At 46.0% G+C, this 25,967-nt stretch overlaps 2 protein-coding genes across 3 annotated transcripts in view; one reads left to right on the forward strand and one right to left on the reverse strand.

Annotated features, from left to right (window-relative positions):
• The window catches only part of LOC140408670 (inactive ubiquitin carboxyl-terminal hydrolase 53-like), a 212,925-nt gene extending 210,061 nt beyond the window's left edge, over positions 1–2,864 (forward strand). For both annotated transcript variants that reach the window (XM_072496188.1, XM_072496187.1), the window contains one exon: positions 401–2,864. The gene's annotated coding sequence lies outside the window, so the exon portion shown is untranslated. The remainder of the gene's footprint in view (positions 1–400) is intronic.
• Positions 2,865–14,827: 11,963 nt separating this feature from the next.
• On the reverse strand, positions 14,828–18,051 carry fabp2 (fatty acid binding protein 2, intestinal). Its single transcript, XM_072496189.1, has 4 exons — positions 17,897–18,051; positions 17,010–17,182; positions 16,658–16,765; positions 14,828–15,157 (listed from the first exon to the last, which is right to left on the reverse strand). The coding sequence occupies exons 1-4, from the start codon at positions 17,961–17,963 to the stop codon at positions 15,107–15,109; spliced, it is 399 nt and encodes a 132-aa protein (XP_072352290.1). The 5' UTR covers positions 17,964–18,051; the 3' UTR covers positions 14,828–15,106.
• Positions 18,052–25,967: the final 7,916 nt, after the last annotated feature.

Here is a 25,967-nt window from a genome sequence, read left to right on the forward strand (position 1 = left end):
TTAATCTTTATTAGGTGGAACAGGGCTTGAATCTACGCCCTGGTCTGTGTCTGTTCTAAAGTGTTTACCTTACTATTCTGAAATATCATAAGCTTTAACAACTCCATGGACCAACTATGAAAATGTTCAAATACAAACAGAATATGCTGGAAACGTCCGGTAACATAGGCATGGAGAGAGAAACCCATTGATGATCTTTTGTCAGAATGTGAAATTGTTTTAAACTCTGAATGTATTATACACCAGGGCATTTCAATGTGTCTGACAAATTTAGGAATACGTTTTGTGTTTGGTAAATGAGTGAAAAAAATGGTGTGCATTTAAGTGGGTTGTATGCTATGCACTATTATATTAATGCAGCTTCTGAAGGATCAGTTTCATTTTAATTTTGCTTTTCCAGGCTATGGATAGATGTTCTGCTTTGTGTGCCATTCGGCATACATGGATTTAAAGACATCGCCAATTGAATCCAAAGACTTGACAAGTGAGATAAACCATGAATAAAATAGTCATGGCACCTAATTCTACTCGATAACAAGTTGGTTTTAAAGACTGCATAATTGGAGGGTAGAAAGCAGAAAAGAAAGCACTCCAACTGAAATTGCCTGAGAAGAATAATTGATGTTGCAGACATTGTCCAGCAGAGGGTATCTGTCATTCATGAAGCTGGGCACTGTCAAATAAAAATTGTCATACTGCTCCTTATTGTATTGTATAGACTCAAGTACTGTGCATAGCAAAGAAGTGCAAACATATAAACATGTCAGTCAAAAACTTGTATTTTATACATCGCTAACACAACTTTTATATTACTCAATCTTTTTGTATCGACTTTTCACAGAATCATTTCAAATATTCCTGTCATGAAAATGTTACGCAAAGTTGATTAATTGCAGGAGAAAAAGTTAAAGCAGATAAAGTCTGTCTTATTTTTTTCAAAATTACCTTTTGAATTTAATACACTGAATTTTTAAATTTTTATACCAGAAGAAACTGACAAATTGCCATTAAAGGAAAAGTTGCTGATAGGTGGAAATTGATTGTAGCTAAAGTCTAGTCTTACATCTTAGAACAAAATGCAGTAGTGGAGGAAATGAAAATATTTTAAAGTTGTGAGGTTTATCCATTTTATTTAATGGTTGATGAAACGAGGTGGCAGCAACAAGAGAATAGAGTAAAAGATTCAAACTGAAATATGTGTGGTTCAAGGAGCATTTTTGTTGAAAAAAATCAACTGTTAATAAAAACAAGCGTTTTTGTGCTTGTTAATGATGATACACTCCCAGAGATCCCACTCCAAATCTCCAAGACATTGTCAAGAATCCAAAAAATAGCATGAAATATTTTTACTGATATGAAATAGCAAAGCATTATTTTAACAAGTCAACAAATACAGAATCTACTATAATAGACAGATTTTTTGGTGCTTTTGTGGACCTGGCGAAAACAAAACATAGCTTTTTTATATTTCTGAAACTTTAAATAAGTTTATCATTTTCTGCATTTACTTTGTCAAATGAGCTTGCAGAAACCAGTTTTATTGATAAAATGTATAATTTAGGTGTAATTATGTACAAGCTATAGAATAAGTCAAACATTTTGAAGCAAATAATACTTGCCATCTGTAAGAGTGTGCAGTTTGGATTTTTTTCAAATCACTTACTATACAAATTAACCTTCAAAGCTGCAAAAGCCTAGTTACGTAGTGAAGTGATTTACTGAAGGTTAATTATGACTGTATACAAGTACTGTACATCGAAGACGCATGAAGATCCGGTACCAGCCTCCCCGTACAGGCGCCGGAATGTGGCGACTAGGGGCTTTTCACAGTAACTTCATTGAAGCCTACTCGTGACAAGCGATTTTCATTTTTTTTTAAATTTTCATCTCCGACACATGCCAAAATTCTGAAAAATTACTTTTAATACTTGTATTAGCCTTTTTATAAAAATATTCTTCTGCAGTGAGGATTTATTCTATGCAACTTGAGATACTCTAACTTATTATTTTTGACTATGCTAATGATATCTGCATGTAGATATTCTCTGACTTTTTCATAAAAATATTTCCGTCGTAATATCTGAAGAATACTATGTATTAACAGTAGACTTTGTTTTTCTGTTACTTTGCACACATGTTTATGGCATTTGAGTTCCTTTTTTAAAATGACATCTAATACACGTCACCTGAAAAGCAAAGCAATTATTTGATGACATTTCCATTTGTAACAAATGCTACTAATGCACTTTTGTATCAAAATGGAATTTCTTGTTCCAATTTGTTTTCTTTTCGAAGTTTGCCTGTATCCTTTGGGCTCTAACCCCACTTGACTTCAACAAAACTTGAGGATATTTAAATTATCTTCTGAATAATGTTGAATTTTGCTGCGCACTGAACTGTTAACTTAGTTTTCTATCAAACGTGTCTTTGCATACAAGTATTTTACCAGTTTCATTAACTTGCACAAATATTCCAAAACAAAGCCTTAAGCATTTTAGGATCAATGTGATAAACCACACATAATCCTAAATGTATCTTGACCATAATACAATTTATTGTGCTGTAAAAATATTGTATTTAAAAACTCTTGCCTCCAACATCTGTTTAATGCAGCCTATGGAACAATTAAATACAAAAGGACCAATATAAATATACGGCCAAACAGTGGCTAGTACAGAGTGTCTATTTATTTTTCTATGTAAAATGAGGGAATGTTTGTAGCACACTGATTTTTATTATGCTTTGGATATGTATTGTGGAAGTAACTATTTACTTATTTGTACAAGATGGTTATTTCTAGTCCCATGTACTAATATCCTAGAGATTAAGTATTAAAACCTGGAGTAAAGAATTTTTCATCCTTTTTCCTCAGTATGTTTACTTGTAAGAGCATGCAGTCAGGTATGGAAGATGGAATGTATGAAAGTATGGTAAATGGAAGAGCCATCCATCGCAAGCAATACTTAGGGTTGCAGATATTCCTAAGAACTAATTAAAGTTTAATTACATAAAAGCACATAATTACAGCGCTTATATATTTGAAAAAGAAGTGTTACTTTCCTTAAATCAATACCAAACAACAGGAAGAAATATTAGGTGTGATCAAAAAGATTTTTTTTTTCATAAACAATTTTATTGAGTTATTTTTGGCATATAAATCAATTACATTATACAGTACTGTACAGAAAGAAAAGCAAATAACGCATAATGCAAACCACAACTCCATTCTCGCAAGGACCTGCCTCAACCACCCCCTACTCTACCCTAGCCCCACCCCCTCTCCCCGCCCCCCGTTGACAATTACTTCTCCACTAAGAAGTTAATGAATGGCTGCCACCTCCGGGCGAACCCTGATGGTGAACCTCAAGGCGAACTTAATCTTTTCTAGACCGAGAAAGCTCACCATGTCCGAAAGCCATACTTCGGTCTTCGGGGGCTTTGATTCCATCCATGCCAACAGTATTCGTCGCTGGGCAACCAGGGAAGCAAAGGCCAAGACGCCGGCCTCCTTCTCCTCCTGGACTCCCGGGTCCTCTGACACCCCAAAGATTGCTACCTCAGGACTCATTACCACCCCAGTTTTCAAAACCTGGGACATGATGTCTGCGAATCCCTGCCAGTACCCCCTGAGTTTAGGGCATGACCAGAACATGGGCAAGTGATTAACCGGCCCACTGGCGCATCTGGCACACTTGTTCTCCAGCCCGAAGAATTTACTCATCCGGGCCACCGTCATGTGGGCCCAGTGCACGACCATAACTGGATCAGACTGAGCCTGGCGCATCTTGCGGTCGTGTTCACTCTGCCCAGAGCTTCTGCCCAAATACCGTCCTCCATCTCTCTTCTCCCCCCGAGCTCCTCTTCCCACTTAAGCTTCAGGTCATCAGTCTGTGTATCTTCCGCTCCCATTAGTTCTTTGTAAATATCTGAGACTCCACCCTCACCTACCTCTCCCCTGGAAACTACCCTGTCCTGCCTCCCCTTTGGCAGGAGGCGTGGGAAGGACAGCACCAGTCTGCGCAAAAAAATCCCGCACCTGTAAGTATCTAAAGTCATTCCTCCTGCCAGCCCAAACTTCTCCTCCAACGCCCTCATGCTCTGAAAGCTCCCAGGAACAGATCACCCACCCTCCGCCACAGTTGATACCCACAGTCCATGTTCCCCGGGGCAAATCGGTGATTGCCGCAGATTGGGGTCCACACTGATGCTCTCACTTCCCCTATATGCCTCTTCCACTGGCCACAGAGCCGCCTCCACTATAGGGCTGGTGGAGTACCGTGCTGGCGGGAGCGGCAGAGGCGCCATAACCAAGGCTGCCAAACTGGTGCCCCTGCACGAAGCAGCCTCCATCCGCTCCCAAACCGACCCCGTACCCACCATCCATTTCCTTATCATTGCTATGTTGGCCGCCCAGTAGTAGTTGCTGAAGTTCGGCAATGCCTGCCCCCCTTCCCCTCTGTTCCTTTCGAGCATCATCTTCCTCACCCGCGGGGACTTCCCCGCCCAGACAAATCACAGGATAATTTTATTCAGCCTCTTAAAGAAGGACCTCGGGATGAAAATGGGGAGACGCTGAAATATGAATAAGAATCTCGGGAGAATCGTCATCTTAACAGCCTGCACCCTCCCTGCCCGTGACAGCGGGAGCGCATCCCAACTCCGAAACTCCTCCCTCACTTGTTCCGCCAGCCGGGGCAGATTGAGCTTATGCAACCTGCCCCAGTCCCGTGCCACCTGTATCCCCAAGTATCTAAAGCTTTCTTATACCAGCCTGAATGGCAACCTCTTCAGCCTACTCTCCTGCCCCCTCCATGAATTACGAACAACTTGCTCTTTGCCATGTTCAATTTATATCCTGAACACCGGCCAAATTCCCTCAGGATTTCCATGATACCGTCCATCCCTGCCATTGGGTCCGATACTTATAACAGCAGGTCATCCGCGTATAACGAGGCTTTATGTTCCACTCTTTCATCACCCCCCCCCCCCCCCCCCCCAAACCGGACCAGCCCTTTCCAGTCCCTTGAAGCTCTCAAAGCAATTGCCAGCGGCTCTAGGGCCAGCGCGAACAGCAATGGGGAGAGAGGGCAACTTTGTCTTGTCCCACGGTGCAGTCTGAAGTAATCTGATGTCGTCCTGTTCGTCCTTACACTAGCCTCTGGGGCCTGATAAAACAGCCTAACCCAGTCAATCAACCCCTCCCCGAACCCAAACCGTCCCAGCACCTCCCACAAATAAGAACAAAGAAATGTACAGCACAGGAACAGGCCCTTCAGCCCTCCAAGCCCGTGCCGACCATGCTGCCCGACTAAACTACAATCTTCTACACTTCCTGGGTCCGTATCCCTCTATTCCCATCCTATTCATGTATTTGTCAAGATGCCCCTTAAATGTCACTATCGTCCCTGCTTCCACCACCACCTCCGGTAGCGAGTTCCAGGCACCCACTACCCTCTGCGTAAAAAACTTGCCTCGTACATCTACTCTAAACCTTGCCCCTCTCACCTTAAACCTATGCCCCCTAGTAATTGACCCCTCTATCCTGGGGAAAAGCCTCTGACTATCCACTCTGTCTATGCCCCTCATAATTTTGTAGACCTCTATCAGGTCTCCCCTCAACCTCCTTCGTTCCAGTGAGAACAAACCGAGTTTATTCAACCGCTCCTCGTAGCTAATGCCCTCCATACCAGGCAACATTCTGGTAAATCTCTTCTGCACCCTCTCTAAAGCTTCCACATCCTTCTGGTAGTGTAGCGACCAGAATTGAACACTATACTCCAAGTGTGGCCTAACTAAGGTTCTATACAGCTGCAACATGACTTGCCAACTCTTATACTCAATGCCCCGGCCAATGAAGGCAAGCATGCCGTATGCCTTCTTGACTACCTTCTCCACCTGTGTTGCCCCTTTCAATGACCTGTGGACCTGTACTCCTAGATCTCTTTGACTTTCAATACTCTTGAGGGTTCTACCATTCACTATATTCCCTACCTGCATTAGACCTTCCAAAATGCATTACCTCACATTTGTCCGGATTAAACTCCATCTGCCATCTCTCCGCCCAAGTCTCCAAACAATCTAAATCCTGCTGTATCCTCTGACAGTCCTCATCGCTATCCGCAATTCCACCAACCTTTGTGTCGTCCGCAAACATACTAATCAGACCAGTTACATTTTCCTCCAAATCATTTATATATACTACAAAGAGCAAAGGTCCCAGCACTGATCCCTGTGGAACACCACTGGTCACAGCCCTCCAATTAGAAAAGCATCCTTCCATTGCTACTCTCTGCCTTCTATGACCTAGCCAGTTCTGTATCCACCTTGCCAGCTCACCCCTGATCCCGTGTGACTTCACCTTTTGTACTAGTCTACCATGAGGGACCCTGTCAAGGGCCTTACTGAAGTCCATATAGACAACATCCACTGCCCTACCTGCATCAATCATCTTAGTGACCTCCTCGAAAAACTCTATCAAGTTAGTGAGACACGACCTCCCCTTCACAAAACCATGCTGCCTCTCACTAATACGTCCATTTGCTTCCAAATGGGAGTAGATCCTGTCTCGAAGAATTCTCTCCAGTAATTTCCCTACCACTGAAGTAAGGCTCACCGGCCTGTAGTTCCCTGGATTATCCTTGCTACCCTTCTTAAACAGAGGAACAACATTGGCTATTCTCCAGTCCTCCGGGACATCCCCTGAAAACAGTGAGGATCCAAAGATTTCTGTCAAGGCCTCAGCAATTTCCTCTCCAGGCTCCTTCAGTATTCTGGGGTAGATCCCATCAGGCCCTGGGGACTTAACTACCTTAATATTTTTTAAGACACCCAACACCTCGTCTTTTTGGATCTCAATGTGACCCAGGCTATCTACACACCCTTCTCCAGACTCAACATCTACCAATTTCTTCTCTTTGGTGAATACTGATGCAAAGTATTCATTTAGTACCTCGCCCATTTCCTCTGGCTCCACACATAGATTCCCTTGCCTATCCTTCAGTGGGCCAACCCTTTCCCTGGCTACCCTCTTGCTTTTTATGTACGTGTAAAAAGCCTTGGGATTTTCCTTAACCCTATTTGCCAATGACTTTTCGGGACCCCTTCTAGCCCTCCTGACTCCTTGCTTAAGTTCCTTCCTACTTTCCTTATATTCCACGCAGGCTTCGTCTGTTCCCAGCCTTTTAGCCCTGACAAATGCCTCCTTTTTCTTTTTGACGAGGCCTACAATATCTCTCGTTATCCAAGGTTCCCAAAAATTGCCGTATTTATCCTTCTTCCTCACAAGAACATGCCGGTCCTGAATTCCTTTCAACTGACACTTGAAAGCCTCCCACATGTCAGATGTTGATTTGCCCTCAAACATCCGCCCCCAATCTATGTTCTTCAGTTCCTGCCTAATATTGTTGTAATTAGCCTTCCCCCAATTTAGCACATTCATCCTAGGACCACTCTTATCCTTGTCCACCAGTACTTTAAAACTTACTGAATTGTGGTCACTGTTACCGAAATGCTCCCCTACTGAAACATCTACCACCTGGCCGGGCTCATTCCCCAATACCAGGTCCAGTGCCGCCCCTTCCCTAGTTGGACTGTCTACATATTGTTTTAAGAAGCCCTCCTGGATGCTCCTTACAAACTCTGCCCCGTCTAAGCCCCTGGCACTAAGTGAGTCCCAGTCAATATTGGGGAAGTTGAAGTCTCCCATCACCACAACCCTGTTGTTTTTACTCTTTTCCAAAATCTGTCTACCTATCTGCTCCTCTATCTCCCGCTGGTTGTTGGGAGGCCTGTGGTAAACCCCCAACATTGTGACTGCACCCTTCTTATTCCTGATCTCTACCCATATAGCCTCACTGCCCTCTGAGGTGTCCTCCCGCAGTACAGCTGTGATATTCTCCCGAACCAGTAGCGCAACTCCGCCTCCCCTTTTACATCCCCCTCTATCCCGCCTGAAACATCTAAATCCTGGAACGTTTAGCTGCCAATCCTGCCCTTCCCTCAACCAGGTCTCTGTAATGGCAACAACATCATAGTTCCAAGTACTAATCCAAGCTCTAAGTTCATCTGCCTTACCCGTAATACTTCTTGCATTAAAACATATGCACTTCAGGCCACCAGACCCGCTGTGTTCAGCAACTTCTGCCTGCCTGCTCTGCCTCAGAGCACCACTGTCCCTATTCCCTAGTTCTCCCTCAATGCTCTCACCTTCTGACCTATTGCTCCCGTGCCCAGCCCCCTGCTAGTTTAAACCCTCCCGTGTGACACTAGCAAACCTCGCGGCCAGGATATTTATGCCTCTCCAGTTTAGATGCAACCCGTCCTTATATAGGTCACACCTGCCCCAGAAGAGCTCCCAGTGGTCCAGATAACGGAAACCCTCCCACTCATCCCACTCGACCCGGTCAAAAGCCTTTCCCGCACTATCTCTGCCTCCCTGCTCTCCGGGGGCATCATAATCACATTAAGCAGCCTTCTTAGATTGGTCGCCAGTTGCCTACCCTTTACGAACCCGGTTTGGTCCTCCGCAATTACGTCCGGTACACAGTCCTCAATTCTAATCGCCAAGATCTTGGCCAGTAACTTAGCGTCTGCGTTGATCAAAGAGATCAGCCTGTAAGACCCACAAGCCTCCGGGTCTTTATCCCGTTTCAGAATAAGCAAAATAGTGGCCTGCGACCTCGTTGGGGGTAGGACCCCTCTGTCTCTTGCCTCGTTAAAAACCCTGACCAGCACCAGCCCCACTATATCGGCAAACTTTTTGTTAAACTCCACCGGACACCCATCCGGTCCCGGGGCTTTACCCGACTGCATGACCTTCAGGCCCCCAATACCGCTTTGATCCTAACCAGGGTCCCCAGTCCATCTACCGACCCCTTACCCACTCTTGGGAAGATCAGTCCGTCCAAGAATCATCTCATTCCCTCCAGTCCCGTGGGGGGTTCCAAAGTGTACAGCTTACTATAAAAGTCCCTAAACACCTTGTTCAGCCCGGCCGGATCCCCCACCATAGTCAGCACCCCGAACTCGGCCTGCAGCCTCTGTCGTTTCCTGAGTAACTCTGGCCTCGGGGACTCCCTAGCTCCTGTCCGTCCGTAAAATTTCCTTAACCAGTCGGTCTGTTTCTGCCCCATCTGTCCTGTCCCTATGAGCCCAGATTGAGATCAGCTCCCCTCTCACTACTGCCTTCAGTGCCCCCCAGAGCACTGCTGCTGAGACTTCTCCAGTATCATTTACCTGCAGGTAATCCTGCATTCATTTCCTGAGTCTCTCACACACAGCCTCGTCCGCAAGCAATCCAACTTCCAACCTCCATTGTGGACGCTGAAAACTATCCTTACAAATCTGTAGATCTACCCAGTGAGGAGCATGATCCGATATGATAATTGCCGAATATTCTGTCCCCACCATCCCGGCCAGCACGTCCCTACTAATGACAAAGAAATCAATTTGTGAATACACCTTGTGGACGTGGGCGTAGTACGAAAACTCCCTCGCCGATGGCCGGCTAAATCTCCACGGATCAGCTCACCCCATTTGCTCCATGAACCCTCTCAGTTCCTTTGCCATCGCTGGCAACCTGCCCATTTTGGAACATGACCGATCCAGGCTCGGGTCCAGGACTGTGTTAAAGTCCCCGCCCATAATCAGTTTGCGCGAGTCCAAGTCGGGGATCTTCCCTAGCAACCTCCTGATAAAATCCACATCGTCCCAATTAGGGGCATGCACACTAACCAAGACTTATCTCACCCCTTCGAGCTTACCCCTAACCATAACAAATCTGCCGCCCCCATCCGCAACTGCACCCTCCGCCTCAAATTGAACCCTTTTATTAATCAGGATCGCAACCCCCCTCGTCTTAGAATCAAGCCCCGAATGAAAGACCTGCCTAACCCAGCCCTTCCTTAACATAACCTGGTCTGCCACTTTCAGGTGCGTCTTCTGCAGCATGACTACGTCCGCCTTCAGAACCCGCAAATGCGCGAACACACGTGCCGTTCACTGGCCGTTTAGCCCTCTAACATTCCAGGTGATCAGCCTGGTTGGGGGTCACTTTGCCCTCCCCCTTTGCCGATCAGCCATCCCCTTTCCTTGGCCAGCCCCTCAGCCATGTGTCGCGCTTCCTTTGGCCCACCTCCTGGCCGGCTCCATCCATGACCTCCTCACTGTTGCCATGTCCAATTTCCATCCTCGGCAGCAGATCAACTCCTCCCCGCCCCCCCCCCCCCCCCCCCCGCCCCAGCAACACCATCCTACCACCTAACCCCTGCACTAATCTAACTATATGAACACCCCCCACCTGACTTCCGTTGACTAGCCCACCCAGCTAGCCTGGTGGCTCCCAGCTTCGGCGCCAGCGCGTCTCTCACCCATTGTTCCCTGGCTCCCCTCCCCCGGCCCATCCTTACCACTTCCCCAAACCAGCCCTGCTTAAACACATACTCTATACAAGTCAGAATCATCCCCAACAATAGTGCAATTTAAATCAAACAAATAGAGATAAGAAGTACCAGGCTCTCTCAGCCCTTCCCCTCCACACACAGAAAAAGATTGCAAAAAATTCCCCAGAAACCCCCATCATAACCACACCTTTCTAACTATTTTCTTTTTTATTCTCCCCCTACCAAAACTCCAACCAAACAAGAAACCCAAAAAGGAAACATTCAGGGAAACCACGAAAAAGAACAAGAAAAACACATCGCAACCAAAATACATCCACCTAAAAAGGTCGAAAAAACTAAAAGAACGGACCCAAGCATGCAGGCATCTTTCAAAGCGAGAGAGAAACAAAATAGACTTAAAAGTTCTACCATGAGTCCAAGAGTCCTCAGCTCAGGGCCAGCCCTTGCTTCTTAACAAAGTCCATCACCTCCTTGGGTTCCTCGAAATAGTGGTGCTGACTGATACGTAACCCAGAGTCGCGCCGGAAAAAGCAGCCTGAATTTCACCTTGTTCTTATACAAAATCTCCTTCACCTGCCTGTAGCCTCCCCTCCTCCTGGCCACCTCAGTGCTCAGGTCTTGGTAAACATGCAGGGTGCTATTGTCCCAGGTATAGCTTTGTGTGCTCTTGGCCCATTGCAGAACCCGCTTCTTGTCCAGGTACCTGTGGAACCGGACCACCATCACTCGTGCGGGACCCCCTCGTGGCGGACCCAGAGCCGAGATTGAACCTGGGACCTCGGTGCCGTTAGGCAGCAGTGCTAACCACTGCGCCACCGTGCTGCCCTGAGTGTGTCTGTTTCTTGATGGAAACGTGATGCGCAACCATATTGAACAATGACAAACTAGAGGCACCCATTACCCACACTTGAAGCAGGTGACTGACAACTGGCTGAGATCTCCACTCTGAGAATGGCTGCCCTGAAGCAGTCCACACCTTCATGGACTACAATCAGGGAACCCGAACATCTACAACAAAGATGATAAGGGGCAGCACAGTGGCGCAGTGGGTTAACCCTGCTGCCTCACGGCGCCGAGGTCCCAGGTTCAATCCCAGCTCTGGGTCACTGTCCGTGTGGAGTTTGCACATTCTCCCCGTGTTTACGTGGGTTTCGCCCCCACGACCCAAAGATGTGCAGGCTAGGTGAATTGGCCACGCTCAATTGCCCCTTAATTGGAAAAATGAATTGGGTATTCTAAAAATTTTTTTTTTTTAAACAAAGGTGATAAGCACCGTCCCTGAATGTGAGGAATCCCACTGCTCTCGATGCAACATCTAACTCACTTTTCAATCATCAGAGCTCTGGACCCATAAGAAGTTGTTCCCCATCCTCTTGTCCCGAACCCGGGTTGAAAGTCCCAGCCTCCTCTCCCAATCCCTGAACCAACCTAGATCCAAACCCTGCTTCCAAACCTGGCCAGATCATGCCAACATTTCATAGAATCATAGAATTTACAGTGCCCCCCAAGGGTCCCGGTGGGTGAGCCACAAGGCAGCCAGTGCTGCCTGGGACGAGGTGGCGACAGCTGTCAGCTCGGGGAGTTTGACCAGGAAGACTGGCCTTCAACGACCTACACTGGGCAGCACGAGTGAGTAGACACCAATGCCCCCTACTCCCTCCCCACCCCCCACCCCCACCATGTGAGCATTCACCCCCCTCCTCCTTCAACCCCGCCAACCCCTCATTCACACCTCCCCCTCTCCCACCACTGTGAACCACTTGTGGCTAATGATGTCCTCTCTGTGTCTCCTCAGGAAAAGCTCTCCCACAATCAGCGGGAGAGAGCCTAGACTGGCGGACGGCTGCCTGACATTAGAATCCTCACCTCCTTTGAGGAGCGGGCCCTGGAGGTGACCGGTGTGGCCGAGGACAGATTGGTCACCAACGCGGTGACTAGCAGACGCCGCAGAGGAGAGGAACCACCGGGCTCCATCTGGAGGACCTATCAAACATGAGTACTGATCGCCTTACTGACTGGCCCATCCCACCAACTGACCACATGTCCATTCTCCCATCGGTCCTCCAACCGACGGTGCTGGCTCATTACGGATGGCCCCTTATCCTGACTTCAAGGAGAACAACTCAGAGGGGAGCTCTGAGGATACAACTGTTATAGTCATGGCACAGCTGTCATCTCCACCTTCCACCAGCGCAGATACACACACCTCGGTGGGAAATATTGTGGCCAGACGTCTGGAGCAATCTGGTGAGCACCACATTGCTGATGATTTACATATGGTGAAGGCAGTAATGCCCAGGCGAGACAGCATTGGAGGGCTCCTGGATCCCAGGACACAGCCGGGTTCCATCCTGATGCTGAGCCTCTGGAAGTGGGTTACCCAGAGCTGATGGGGACAATAGGATGCAGCAGGGACATTCAGAAGGAGATGTCACCGTCACTCCAGCAGTCTTGGAGGAGTCCCAGAGGCTACAGGCATAGGAGATGGCACCAGCAATGAGTGGCATCGATGCCAATGCTGCTAGGGTGGCGACCACAGTGAGAGCCTGGTGCATGACGTCGCGCAGTTGGTGACGGCCATGGCTGAGGGTCTCGACATAATGCTAGAGCTAGGAGGGCCAGGTACATTGAGGATCACTGAGGCAAAGGTACCGGGGATATTGAGGTGGGGGTTAGCGTTTGGGGAGGGGCGGCACCACCGGGAGTGGGATCTTGTACAGCACATTAAATGCCTTTTTGAACAACCATTATGTGCCTCTGTCACTTCCTTCCGCAATGTGGGCTGAACCCCGGACCCTTTGCCCATCTCTTCAGGCATCCCCCCACCCCCTCCCCATGGCACCCACCCACCCTCTGGACGTGGACATGTTCCCGGAGCTGTGTCCGATCCCCTGGTGTTCAGATGTTTTGTGTGCAGTCTTGCCTCCCGCAGTATTCAGGTACAGTGTCAAGGCATAAAGGTTTGATTGGGATGCTAGGCAATGACGTCCACATGCTACATGGCCAGCCCACCCACGGGAATCCACTTGCATTCTGTGAAGTGCTCACTAAACCACGATTACCAATTCCCTATTAGCAATAGCCTTCAGCCGCACAACCAGCGGCCTCAGCAGTCATGGGGGTTATGGGTGGTCATTGGGGCAGACATGTAGGATCATGGGTTGCCCCCAAATGGATATACATGATCCAGGGTTTGGCATGGTGGTGCCGCAGGCGGTTGCCCTCTGGTTGCCCCCCCCCAGTGCCTCCACCCCATAGCCTCATGGCGACCCATCCCTGCGGAGGATCCCCCACCCCCGGTCTCTTTGGCTGTGAGTAAAGGTGGCTCCTCACCTCCTCGGCTCCCCACAGAAGCCCTTCCGCCAGGTTCACATTTTTCAATAGGAGTACTAATCGGCGTCAGGGTGACCACTTGCTGGGGAGGCCGCTGAATAACAGGAGGCTGTTGGATGTCGGGTGGCTCTTATTAATTATATGGAAATGGGGCTTAACTGGTGATAATTGGTTTCTCACCACACTATGGCAAGATCCCGAATTTGCCTACGGGAGTTGGCCAGTTGCATCACAAACTATTTGGCGCCTGGCACAGATCTTGTTTTTGACCTCTCCCACTATTCACCGGCCTCGTTACGCTTGAGCGAGAGCGCAACGAGGCTGGAGAATCACGCCCATTAGAATATAGGTTTTATGCACATCGGAAGAAGAATTGATGATTCATAGAATCATAAAAAAGTTACAGCATAGAAGGAGGCCATTTGGCCCATCTTGTCCATGCCAGCCCCAGGAGCCCTTTCTAATCCCACCTTGCTGCATCTGGTTCATAGTCCAGTAGCTTACAGCAGTTAAGGTGCAGATTCAGGTATTTTTAAAAAGAATTTAGGGTCTCTGTCTCCATCACCAAATTGCGCAGCGAATTCCAGACTCCCGCTACCCTCTAGGGGCTGATTTAGCACAGTGGGCTAAATAGCTGGCTTGCAATGCAGAACAATGCCAGCAGCGTGGGTTTAATTCCCGTACCGGCCTCCCCGAACAGGAGCCGGAATGTGGCGACTAGGGGCTTTTCACAGTAACTTCATTGAAGCCTACTTGTGACAATAAGCAATTATTATTATTACCCTCTGTGTAAAAAAAATCTTCCTCATGTCCCCTCTCCACCTTCTGCCACTTATCTTGAATCTGTATCCCCTGGTTCTAGAATTCTCCACCAAGGGAAACAATTTTATCCTGTCTACTCTATCTCTTCCCCTCCTAATTCTGTACACCTCAATTAAGTACCCCTCAGCCTTATTTTTTCCAAGGAAAATAACCCCAACCTATCCAATCTCTCCTCGTAGCCACACTTTTCTAGCACTGGCACAACATTCTTATAAATCTTGTCATTGTGCATGCAACCCTTCAAATGGTAACGGTAAACAATCACCAAGTCCTTTTAGCAATATAGAAAACTTTTATTTGTTGTTGGAAAATCAACCTGTACATTTTATTACTTATATCTGCTCATGATGGAATTAATAGATGCACATTTATTGCCCTTTTTAAGTCCATAACTAATTAACCAGTTTTTGAGGATGTCAGCTTTTGTTTTTCTTGAGATATTATATGGGCCAGACAGATACGGTGAAAATACTAAATGTCCATCAATCCAGAATTGTTACTCTAGGATTTTCAGAGGTTCATTGCAACAATGATGAGATAACAACAGGTTTCTACTCCTTTTTGAAGAATCTCTTGGCATCAACTCCATCGTACGAGTAAGCCTGCAAGAGATTTCAGAGATGTGATTCGGTAACTTTTCACTAATGTGTGCTGAACTGTTCTATGCTAACACTTGCAGCAGAGAATATTTTCTGTTTAAAAAATATGATGCATATCATGTCACCGACAATAATATTAAAAAAAAAAAAATTTAGAGTACCCAATTATTTTCTTTCCAATTAAGGGGCAATTTAGCGTGGCCAATCCACCTATCCTGCAGATCTTTGCGTTGTGAGGGTGAAACCCACACAGACACAGGGCAAATGTGCAAACCCCACACGGACAGTGACCCATGGCCGGGATTCGAACCCGGGTCCTCAGCGCCACAGTCCCAGTGGTAACCACTAGAAAGTAATATTTTAATATCTACAATACTTATTTTGAAAGGCCCCAAGGAGCTGGAATCGATCATGCTGCCATATGTTCCTGAGGCCTGCCTCATCTGAGGTGAGCTTCCTCATGCAGGTGGGACTCGCACTCGGACGCACTGAGATAGTCAAGTGATACTGAGCGGGGAATTCCATTTGGGTCATGAGGCAGAGGAATTTACCAGGCAAAATTTTCACTCCACCCCATCCCTTCCTGGGATACGGCAGCACTGGGTCAGTATTTTGGTTGGTGTTAAATTAGTCACCTTAAGCTGTCGCCGTTGATAAATCATCCAAGCCTGCTCTCTGATTTGGCACTGGAGTTAAAGTGTCCACTTGACTTAATGGGATTAGTCTTCCCTCAGGAAGTTGTGGATCCAAGTGGAACTCTGGGCTTGAGCGCTTAATCTTGGTGATCCTTTAGTGCAGCAGTGAGGAAGTGCTGCACTGTTGAAAGTCTCTCAGATAAAGCGGAGGTGCCTTCTGCCTATCCAAGTGGATGTAAAAGATGCCATTGCAGTCTTGTCCTGGTGTCCGGCCCAAATTCAACCCTTAACCAACATCACTAAAAATGACAACAATTTGCTCATTATTTCATTGCTGTCTGTGATATATTTCTGTGTGTTGACTGATGCAACAAAAAACAATGACTACACTTCAATGGAAATGTAAATGATCATTTGGTGGTACAGAACTTGAGTATTGCTGAAAAAAGTGACATGTCAAAGCTTTTTGTCTTGCACTCATCAGAATACTATGTAAGAATACCAGTATAAGGATAAAACAACAATTTATACTGCATAGGAAGAAAGTGCTGATCGGTTAGCAAGTGGACTCTATTGATTTTCCCTTATTCTGATAAGTAGAAGACAAAAAGCTTCAACATGTCCCTTTATTTCAGCAATACTAAAGGTCATTTAATGATGAAGTGCTCTCTTCAGAAAGAAGCTGTGCTTTTTTAAAGAGCTTGAACAACATATCTACAAAAATTGAAGGAAAACCACAATTTATAAATTAATCATACTTATTGAGGCTGTTTTTTCGTAAATGTCTTCATACGATGAAATGATACATTCAGCAATTCGTCACTTTCACAGATTGTCTACAATCACTGACGCTTGGCAATGAATTTACCTGAACAAGTTCACCACCAATAATTTCCCTTGTCGTCAGGAGTTCCTTGCTATTGTCCTTTCTGGCAAACTTTCCAACAAGCTTGTCTCCCTCACAGATCCATGAACCCTAGAGCAGAGAAGTGTTTTCTATTAGCTCCAAAATAAAAATGATTTTTGCAGACATTTTGTTTGACTAAGCCAATAAAATCAATTCTAAAGCATGTCCAGAGCAGAAGCAATGCCATTTGAAAAAGGAAAGATCACAAATCAACGTTAGTTGCTCCCTCCACCCTTCCCAAGAAATCTTACTAATTGCACAGGTTATTTTGTTAATCTGAACAACAGCACTAAAAACTGTTTTTGATTCTTACATTTAATTCTGTTCCATCTGCTAAGGTGTAGTCAAATGCTACCCCCAGTGTGAACTCAGTATCTTTTGTTCGGAAGGTGCTGGACTCTTTGATGGTAAACTTATTCCCATCTTGCTGAATTATAAGCTTCAGGTTATCATGGGATGCGAGCTTCCTTTTCACAGCATTTACCCCTGGGGATTAAAATGAGAGTTGTACTGTTATTAAATTGAAATAGAAACAGGATATTTTGAACGCCTTTTGTAGCATTGAATTTCTCCTTTGTAATGATGATTATGAGTATTAGTAATACTTAGAATTCAAATGAGGAAAAGCAACAAAGTGAATCACAAAGAAAGCCAAAATGTTACTAAGAATGGAACTTTAGTTTTTGGTGCCAAAATGCACAAGAAGGCTTTACTGTAATTCTGTTAACATGTTACATCTTGGCATTCAATTTTCAGAATTCAAGTTTATTCAGGTACAAAAGAAGACTTGAAATCAATTCAGCTGTAAATTGGTTTCGTACAAAGTTCCTTTGTATATTGAACAATTGTTTTTGGCACTAGCAAGCTCTTTAAAATCTAGGATTGCGTTGTACTCCTTAAGACTAGCCTGGCTCTCACCTTCGGTTGCTAAAGTACTTTAATGGCAGCAGAAAATTAGTTGATTTAGGATTTTATTGTTCATTTAATAGTGCATAATCTCGAATAACAAACAGGTCTTCTCCAAATGCGAAAATTCTACGAAATACTTTTATTCGCTCCGAACGACAGAACAGATTGCTTTTCTCTTTTTGCAACATGTCCCGGAGTTCACAATCTTTTGCAAATTGCATGCATTTATTCTTGTAGTTGTTTATATGTTTACAAAGTATAAATTCTTTGATGTTCTAATGTCATGCTTACCCAACTGTTCCATAAACTTATCATAGTTCTCATTTCTTTCAGCCTTCCAGGTACCGTTGAATGTCATATTTCACTGAGATTGATCTCCTCCCGCCAGTGTGGAATCCCCTCTCCAATCTCAGTTTTTAAAGCTTATGGATTAATCAAAACAAGGGGTTTATCAGCATGATCATGATGTGGCTGGGTAAAGTTCAATTGCCACATGTGACTTGCACCAAGGACGCTATAATGGGTTATTACTTTAGTGTGTTTAAAGTTTATGGGGTAGGACTTGATTGAATTGAGTGATAATTCTAACAAAAAAATATACTCTGTCCTCTTTTACAATTCTCCAGAAATATTGGACTACCTCTTTTGAAAAATGGATCTGCAATTGGTGCCAAGTAGCTGGGGTAGGTTATCCAAATGCTTAATTCTTGATTAGCCATTGTCAGCTGCTTATCTCTGTTTGCTATCAATAGCGAGACCATGCAGACGCTGCGACAACGAATGAACGGACATCGCGCGACAATCACCAGGCAGGAATGTTCCCTTCCAGTCGGGGAACACTTCAGCAATCAAGGACATTCAGCCTCTGATCTCCGGGTAAGCGTTCTCCAAGGCGGCCTTCAGGACGCGCGACAACGCAGAATCGCCGAGCAGAAACTTATAGCCAAGTTCCGCACACATGAGTGCGGCCTCAACCGGGACCTGGGATTCATGTCGCATTACATTCATCCCCCACCATCCCCCACCATCTGGCCTGCAAAATCCTACCAACTGTCCTGGCTTGACACAATTCACACCCCTTTAACCTGAGGTTACCCCATCTCTGGATCTGTAAAGATTTAATCACATGCTAATGCTCACATTCCAAGCATTGTCTGGCAGCTTTGAATTTGTCTATATATTTGTTTCTGGAACATACCTCTTCATTCACCTGAGGAAGGAGCAGCGCTCCGAAAGCTAGTGACATCGAAACAAACCTGTTGGACTTTAACCTGGTGTTGTAAGACTTTGTACTGTGCTATCAATATGTAATGTAAAGATCATTGCTGTGCTAATAGAGTGCTTTATAATTTAAGCTTATGGCAAGAAATGGCTAGGTGAAATGATACAACAGTTAAATGGGAGCGTTCCATATATTGAGATAGCATGAAGCATTTGTGTGGCATAATGTCATTTTTGGTGGTACAGTTTCCAGTGTTTGATTCTGTCACTCATAATCTGTCAGATTACACTGAGATATTGATGTAATGGATCAGAGGGACCTTGGTGTGCATGCACACCGGTAAGGTAGCAGAGCAGGTGGATACAGTGGTTAAGAAGGCATATGGTCTACTTGCCTTTATTAGCCGAGGCTTAGAATTTAAGAGCAGGGAGGTTATGCTGGAACTGTATAAAACGTTGGTTCGGCCACAGCAGGAGTAGTGTGTGCAATTCTGGAGTCCACACTATAGGAGGGATGTGATGGCACTTGAAAGGGTGCGGAGCAGATTTACCAGGATGTTGCCTGGGCTGGAGAATTTAGCTATGAAGAGAGATTGGATAGACTGGGGTTGTTTTCTTTGGAGCAGAGGAGACTGAGGGGGGACATGCTTGAGATGTATAAAATTGTGAGGAGCATAGAGTGGACAGAAATAAATAGTTCCCCTTGGTGGAGGGATCAATGATTAGGGTTCATAGATTTAAGGGGCAGGAGGTTGAGAGTGGGAGTCTGGAACGCGCTGCCTGAAATGGTGATGGAGGCAGAGACCCTCATAACATTTAAGAGGTATTTAGATGTGCACTTGCAATCCCAAGGCATACAAGGCTATGGGCCAAGTGCTGGAAAATGGGATTAGAATGGTTATTTTTGACTGGTTCAGATGCATTGGGCCGAAGGGCCTTTTCCGTGCTGTCGACTTCTATGACTCTAATATTAGTGTGGTTTGTCCATCATTGAAACAGAAATGCTAATGGATAATAACGGATGAGGACATTTCCTACCAGCACTACTCTGCTGTTATCACAGAATAGAATTTCAAGCCTTACATTTTAAAAAAAATGAAATGTGTAAAGTTAAATAACATCCTTAAGTATCTCACCATGGCTGTCATTCAGGTGTGTTCAGCAGGCTGCAATTGCATGGTCATCCCCATCTGGCACTAATACTTGTTGGCTGATCCCATGTCCTTTATCAATTAGATACATGTATCTGCTTTAGTTGTTTGTGTGTAAAAACTAACCAACATGTTATTTTTGTGTTTTATCTAATTTGTTAATCATTGAATGAAAAATAATTTTGCTCATCAGGTGGAATATTTCAATTGCATAATTCCGGCTTCTCCCAACATTTCCTGTATTTCCTTACAGCAAAAAGGTATTTTTACAGAGACAGGTCCATGCCTTCTAGGAACTGACTTGAAACTTCTCGCTCTTGTGTGTGGAGTGAATGGGTTAATAGAATAGAATCACAACAGTGCAGAAGGAGGCCAAAAGGCCCATCGAGTCAGCACCGACCCTCTGAAAGTGCCCCACTCTAACCCCATTACTCAGTAACAACGCCTAACATTTTGGACACTAAGGGCAATTTATCATGGTCAATCCACCTAACCTGCACATCTTTGGAATGGGGGAGGAAACCGGAGCACCCGGAAGGAACCCACGCAGACACTGGGAGAAAGTACAAACACCACACAGACAGTCACCCGAGGCTTGAACCCAGATCCCTGGAGCTGTGAGGAAACAGCTGTGCTAACCATTTTGCCACAGTGCCGCCTAGTATGATGTGCTTAATGATCTGTTTGAGTTGTTCGCAGAAAAATACTTGTCACTGAACCTCGGTACATGTGACAATAAACAAATCCAACATCCAACATCCAAACACACATGGGGACCCACCCAAAAAACACATGGGGAACCCCCCCCCCCCAGACACACATGGGGAGCCCCAAGCCCCAAACACACATGGGGAACCATCCCCCCCCAAACACACATGGGGAGCCCCAAGCCCCAACACACACATGGGGAACCCACCCCTCACGCACATGGGAACCAACCCACAGGAAGCACCAAACCCCATCGACAATGGGAAAGCCCTCACAGACATGCGGAATTCCCCGCCCCGACAGAAGCACCCCTCATGGTCCTCCTCAGAGGAAGCCCCCCACACCCTCTCAGTACCCTGGAAGTACCCCTGGTAAGGTGGCTGAGGCAGTGCTGGTGTACATATATTGAAAGGTTTTCAAGAATGGTTCCGGGGATGAGAAACGTCCGATATGGCGATGGATTGAAGAGGCTTGGACTATTGTCCTTGAAGAGAAGGCTAAGAGGAGATTTGATAGAGATGTTCAAAATCATGAGGGGATTGTTGCTCTCTTTGGTTGGCTTTTAATTTGGCTGTTTAATTATATTTGCTCAAGAGTTGGCAGGTATCTTTCGACACCGCCACAAGGTTCAGAACCGACTACTGATCAATGACTCGATACACCAGTTAGTAAGTTCAAAAGCAATGCTCATTTATTTACACACAGTCAAATCTACTCATGCACAAACTCTACAAACTAAACTACCACAATTACTAAAGCCTATACTTAGCTTCGGGTGCCCACTCAGTCAGAGGAACAATGGCCGTTGCTCGGTTCTGAGGCTGCTGGGTTGAGCTGTTTACAGGGTAGCAACTAGGAGCGTCTATCTCATAGCGTGCGTTGACTTGGAACTTACTTGGTCTGCTGTAGCTGCTAGGCAGGTCTCTCTCTTCGCTGAGAGCCAAAGCCAAAGAAGAAAGATTCTCCCTTGGGGAATGTCTTTTATACTAAAAAGGGCTTCGCGCTCTTTTGGGCGGGCCTTGAACTTGACCTCAACTAATTGGGTCTTTCCCAGTCAGTCGTATCGATCTTCCTCCAATAGAGGGGTGGTTCCCTGATCGCTGGGCGTGTCCTGGTGACTGTCAGTCAGCTTTGTCTTAGCTTCTTCTGGCGCCGGGGAGTCCTAACATTGTGTATCTAAATGTTTCCCTTTTGTCCCCGGAGATGGCTCATTAGTATGTAGATTGTTTGGTAGTTTCTGTCCTGTCTCAGAGTTTAAGGTTCTAATCAACAGGCAAGAGCTTGCACCTGCTTGTTTCTTAGCATTGTCCAATTTTCCCTGCATTCTTTGCAAGTGTCCATTTTGTAATCGGGACGTGGCCATCCCAGATGGCTACAGGACTGGAAGGAGTAGATTGGAGGAACAGTTCCCACTCATAAAAGAACCAAGAACAAGGGGGCACGGATTTAAAGTGACTTAGAAAAGAAGCAAAATGTGAGGCGTGAAAAAGTTTTCCCTCACAATACGTAGTTGGGGTTTGGAATGCTCTGCCTGAGAACTGTGGTGGAGGCAGGTTCAATCGAGGCATTTAAGAGGACATTAGATGATTATTTGAATAGAAGCACTGTGCAGAGGTGCGGGGGAAATGTAGGGGAATGGCACTAAGTCATGATGCTCGTTTGAAAGCCGCTGCAGACACAATGGGTCAAATGGCTTCTTCCTGCGCTGAAAGAATTATGTGATTCTGTGAAATCAGCAGTGTGTGCTGGGTTAGCCTTTACAAACTCTTCAATCTTGTGGAACTAGCTACCACAGTAAGTGTCTGAGGCAAATAGCTTTCAAAAGGGAACCAGGTGAATTTATTGAAAGAAGATGAAATAGAAAGATAAGTTGAAAGGCAGAGATGAGGTATGCGAGGGGACTTATTTTGATTTTGATGATTTGATTTAATTTATTGTCACATGTATTTTTCTGCGGCCAAGGGAACAAACACAGTACGTACATAGTAGACAAAAAGAGAATAATTGACAGAGTACATTGACAAATGGTACATCGACAAACAGTGATTGGTTACAGTGTGGAACAAGGGGCCAAACAAGAGCAGCATAGGGCGTCGTGAATAGTGTTCTTACAGGGAACAGATCAGTCCGAGGGGGGGGTCATTGAGGAGTCTAGTAGCTGTGGGGAAGAAACTGTTCCTATGTCTGGAAGTGCGGGTCTTCAGACTTCTGTATCTTCTGCTTGATGGAAGGGTCTGGGAGAAGGCAAAGCCTGGGTGGGAGGGGTCTCTGATAATGCTGTCTGTCTTCCTGAGGCAGCAGGAGGTGTAGATAGAATCAATGTGGGGGGGGGAGGGGGGCAAGCTTGTGTGATGCGTTGGGCTGAGTTTACCACACTCTGCAGTTTCTTGCGATCTTGGACCGAGCAGTTACCACACCAGGCTGTGATGCAGCTGGATAGGATGCTCTCTATGGCACATCTGTAGAAGTTTGTGAGAGTCGAATGCAGACATGCCGAATCTCTTTAGCTTCCGTAGGAAGTAGAGATGTTGTTACGCTTTCTTGACTGTTGCATCAATGTGAGTGGACCAGGACAGACTGCTGGTGATGGTGACCCCCAGGAACTTAAAGCTATCAACCATCTCCACTTCGGAGCTATTGATGCAGACGGGGGCTGGGGGGTGGGGGGGGTGGGGTGGTGGTGGTGGGGGGGGGGGGGGGGGGGGGGGGGGTAGTGTTGTGCTATGTTTCCTGAAGTCGATGATCAGTTCCTTGGTCTTTCCGACATTTAGAGAGAGGTTGTTTTCGTGACTCCATGCAACCAAGTGATCTATCTCCCTCCTGTAGTCTGATGCATCGTTGTTTGAGATACGACTCACCATGGTCGTATCGTCTGCAAACTTATAGATTGAGTTGGAGTTGAATCCACACAGTCATGTGTATAGGGAGTACAGTAGAGGACTGAGCACACATTCTTGTGGGGTCCCGATGTTGAGGACTATTGTGGAGGAGGTGCTGTTGCCTATCCTGACAGATTGCGGTCTGTTGGTGAGGAAGTCAAGGATCCAGTTGCACAGGGAGGGGTCAAGTCCAAGATTGCAGAGTTTGGTTATTAGTCTTGTTGGGATAATGGTGTTGGAGGCGGAGCTGTAGTCTATGAACAGCAGTCTCACGTAGGTGTCCTTGTTGTCGAGGTATTTGAATGTTGATTGTAGAGCCAGGGAGATAACATCTGCTGTGGACCGGTTGCGATGATGGGCAAACTGCAATGGATTGAGACCGTCTGGGAGGCTGGGAGTGATCCGTCTCATGATTAGCCGCTCAAAGCATTTCATGATGACAGATGTCTGGGCCATCGGTCAGTGGTCATTGAAGCCCGCTACCTTGTTCTTCTTTGGTACTGGTATTATGGGGGTCTTCTTGAAGGAGGTGGGGACCTCGGAGCGGTGGAGTCAGGTGTTGAAGATGTCTGCGAATACACTCACCAGCTGGTCTGTGCAGACTCTGAGTGCTCGCCCAGGGACTCTGTTGGGGCCCGTCGCTTTCCGCTGTAAGGGGAAAATTCGGGACAACGGATCAAGATCATAAATCATGGCTGACCCTATCAGAAACAGGCAGGCAAAGGGTTAAATCAGATGGGTAACACAGAAAGACCACACTTAAAAAGCACAGACACAGATCCTATCAGGACAATAAAGTATTCCCAATCAATACAAAGCCTGCATTTAACACCTCGTTATGAAACCCGGAACATATCTCAACCGCCAGCCAAAAGCCATCACCATTTGATCTAGTTAAAGGGAGCTCTATTGTGAACATAATTAAATCCTATTAAAAAGCATGGTATTGACGTCAGAGCCAGGAAGCCCGCGAAAACTATGAATGAATGAAATGATGAATTAATGGGCTATGAAGTGGGAACCGGTAATGGCCCACTGAAACTAACCTACGATAATACCTTCATGAATAAGCCCGCCAAGAATCATGTCTGCAGGGTAAAACTGTAAATATGCATTAACCCAAAAGCCCGCCAAAACTTGTAAGAAATCTGTAGTATATAAGATGAAGCCTTTCTGTATGTACTTTGAGTTCAGTGTGGACCCTGCTGTCTTTTAACTCCGGCCCGCTGTTCTCCCTGGAGCTTCAGACAATAAACCCTGTCTTGCGATTCAAACTTCTGACTCAGGTTGACCTTTTTCCCTGCAACACCGTGGATTCACTTTCAAGAAGGCAGCTCTTACCTCTGAGGCTGTAATAGTGGGTATGGGTGTGTTCAGGGCTGTTGGGGCGGGTGGCACAGATGTATTGGCTGACTGCTCAAAGCAGGCATAGAACCTGTTCAGTTCATCGGGGAGGGATGCTCCCGCCCCAGATATTCTGCCTGGCCTTGCTTTGTAGCTTGTGATCTCGTGTAAGCCCTTCCATAGTCGTTGTGGGTTAGTGTCATTGTCCTGGGACTCTAGTTTGATACGGTATTGTCTGTTGGCGCCCTGGTGGTTTTCCGTACATTTTACCTGGATTTCTTTCTTTTTTTTTAAATTTAGTGTACCCAGTTCATTTTTTCCCAATTAAAGGGCAATTTAACGTGTTCAATCCACCTACCCTGCACATCTTTGTGTTGTGGGGGTGAAACCCACACAAACACGGGGAGAATGTGCAAACTCCACACGGACAGTGACCCAGATCCGGGATCGAACCTGGGACCTCGGCGCCGTGAGGCAGCAGGGCTAACCCACTGCGCCACCATGCTGCCCTTTACCTGGATTTCTAATATAGGTCAGGGTTATCAGACATGAATGCCTCCGTCTGGAACGTCAGCAAGGAGTGAACCCTTTGGTTGAGCCAGGGTTTCTGATTGGGGACTACCCGTATTGTCTTCTTTGGTACACAGACCTCGACACACTTGTTTTGTTATGCTCTTGACGTAGCATAAGCTGCTTCCTTTGATGTGCTCTCTGACAAAGGAAGGTTCAGACTTGGAGATAGCTTTAACACATTTATTAAACTGTTAACAATTCTCCTACTTGGATTCGACTCTCCTGTTAATCCTGCTATAGCTACTCAGACTAGCTAACCAGTCCGCTACAATCCACGTGGTGGGTGTGATGTGTTTCAATCAACCCTGTACTCACTAAATGCCTCCACTGGAAAGAGAAAGATCATGTGTTCTGTATCCTTATATATGGGTTGGTGTAATGCCCCCCTGTGGTAGGGTCACATCTGGGTGTGTCTTGAATGCCCATTGGTCATGTCCTGTCTTACTGACCGATTGGTTGAATGTCTGTGTGTCATGTCTCTGGTGC

This window comes from Scyliorhinus torazame, chromosome 3 (genome assembly GCF_047496885.1).
Source record: "Scyliorhinus torazame isolate Kashiwa2021f chromosome 3, sScyTor2.1, whole genome shotgun sequence".
In the NCBI taxonomy this organism is placed as follows: Eukaryota; Metazoa; Chordata; class Chondrichthyes; order Carcharhiniformes; family Scyliorhinidae; genus Scyliorhinus; species Scyliorhinus torazame.

What these genes read in the sequence shown, in the direction of transcription:
- fabp2 (XM_072496189.1), bottom strand. Translation starts at nt 17,963, where the DNA reads ATGACATTCAACGGTACCTGGAAGGCTGAAAGAAATGAGAACTATGAT. An exon ending in TAAGTTTATGGAACAGTTGG is followed by an intron (nt 17,183 to 17,896) that starts GTAAGCATGACA and finishes TTTAATCCCCAG; the next exon opens with GGGTAAATGCTGTGAAAAGG. An exon ending in TTGGTGGTGAACTTGTTCAG is followed by an intron (nt 15,158 to 16,657) that starts GTAAATTCATTG and finishes AATCTCTTGCAG; the next exon opens with GCTTACTCGTACGATGGAGT.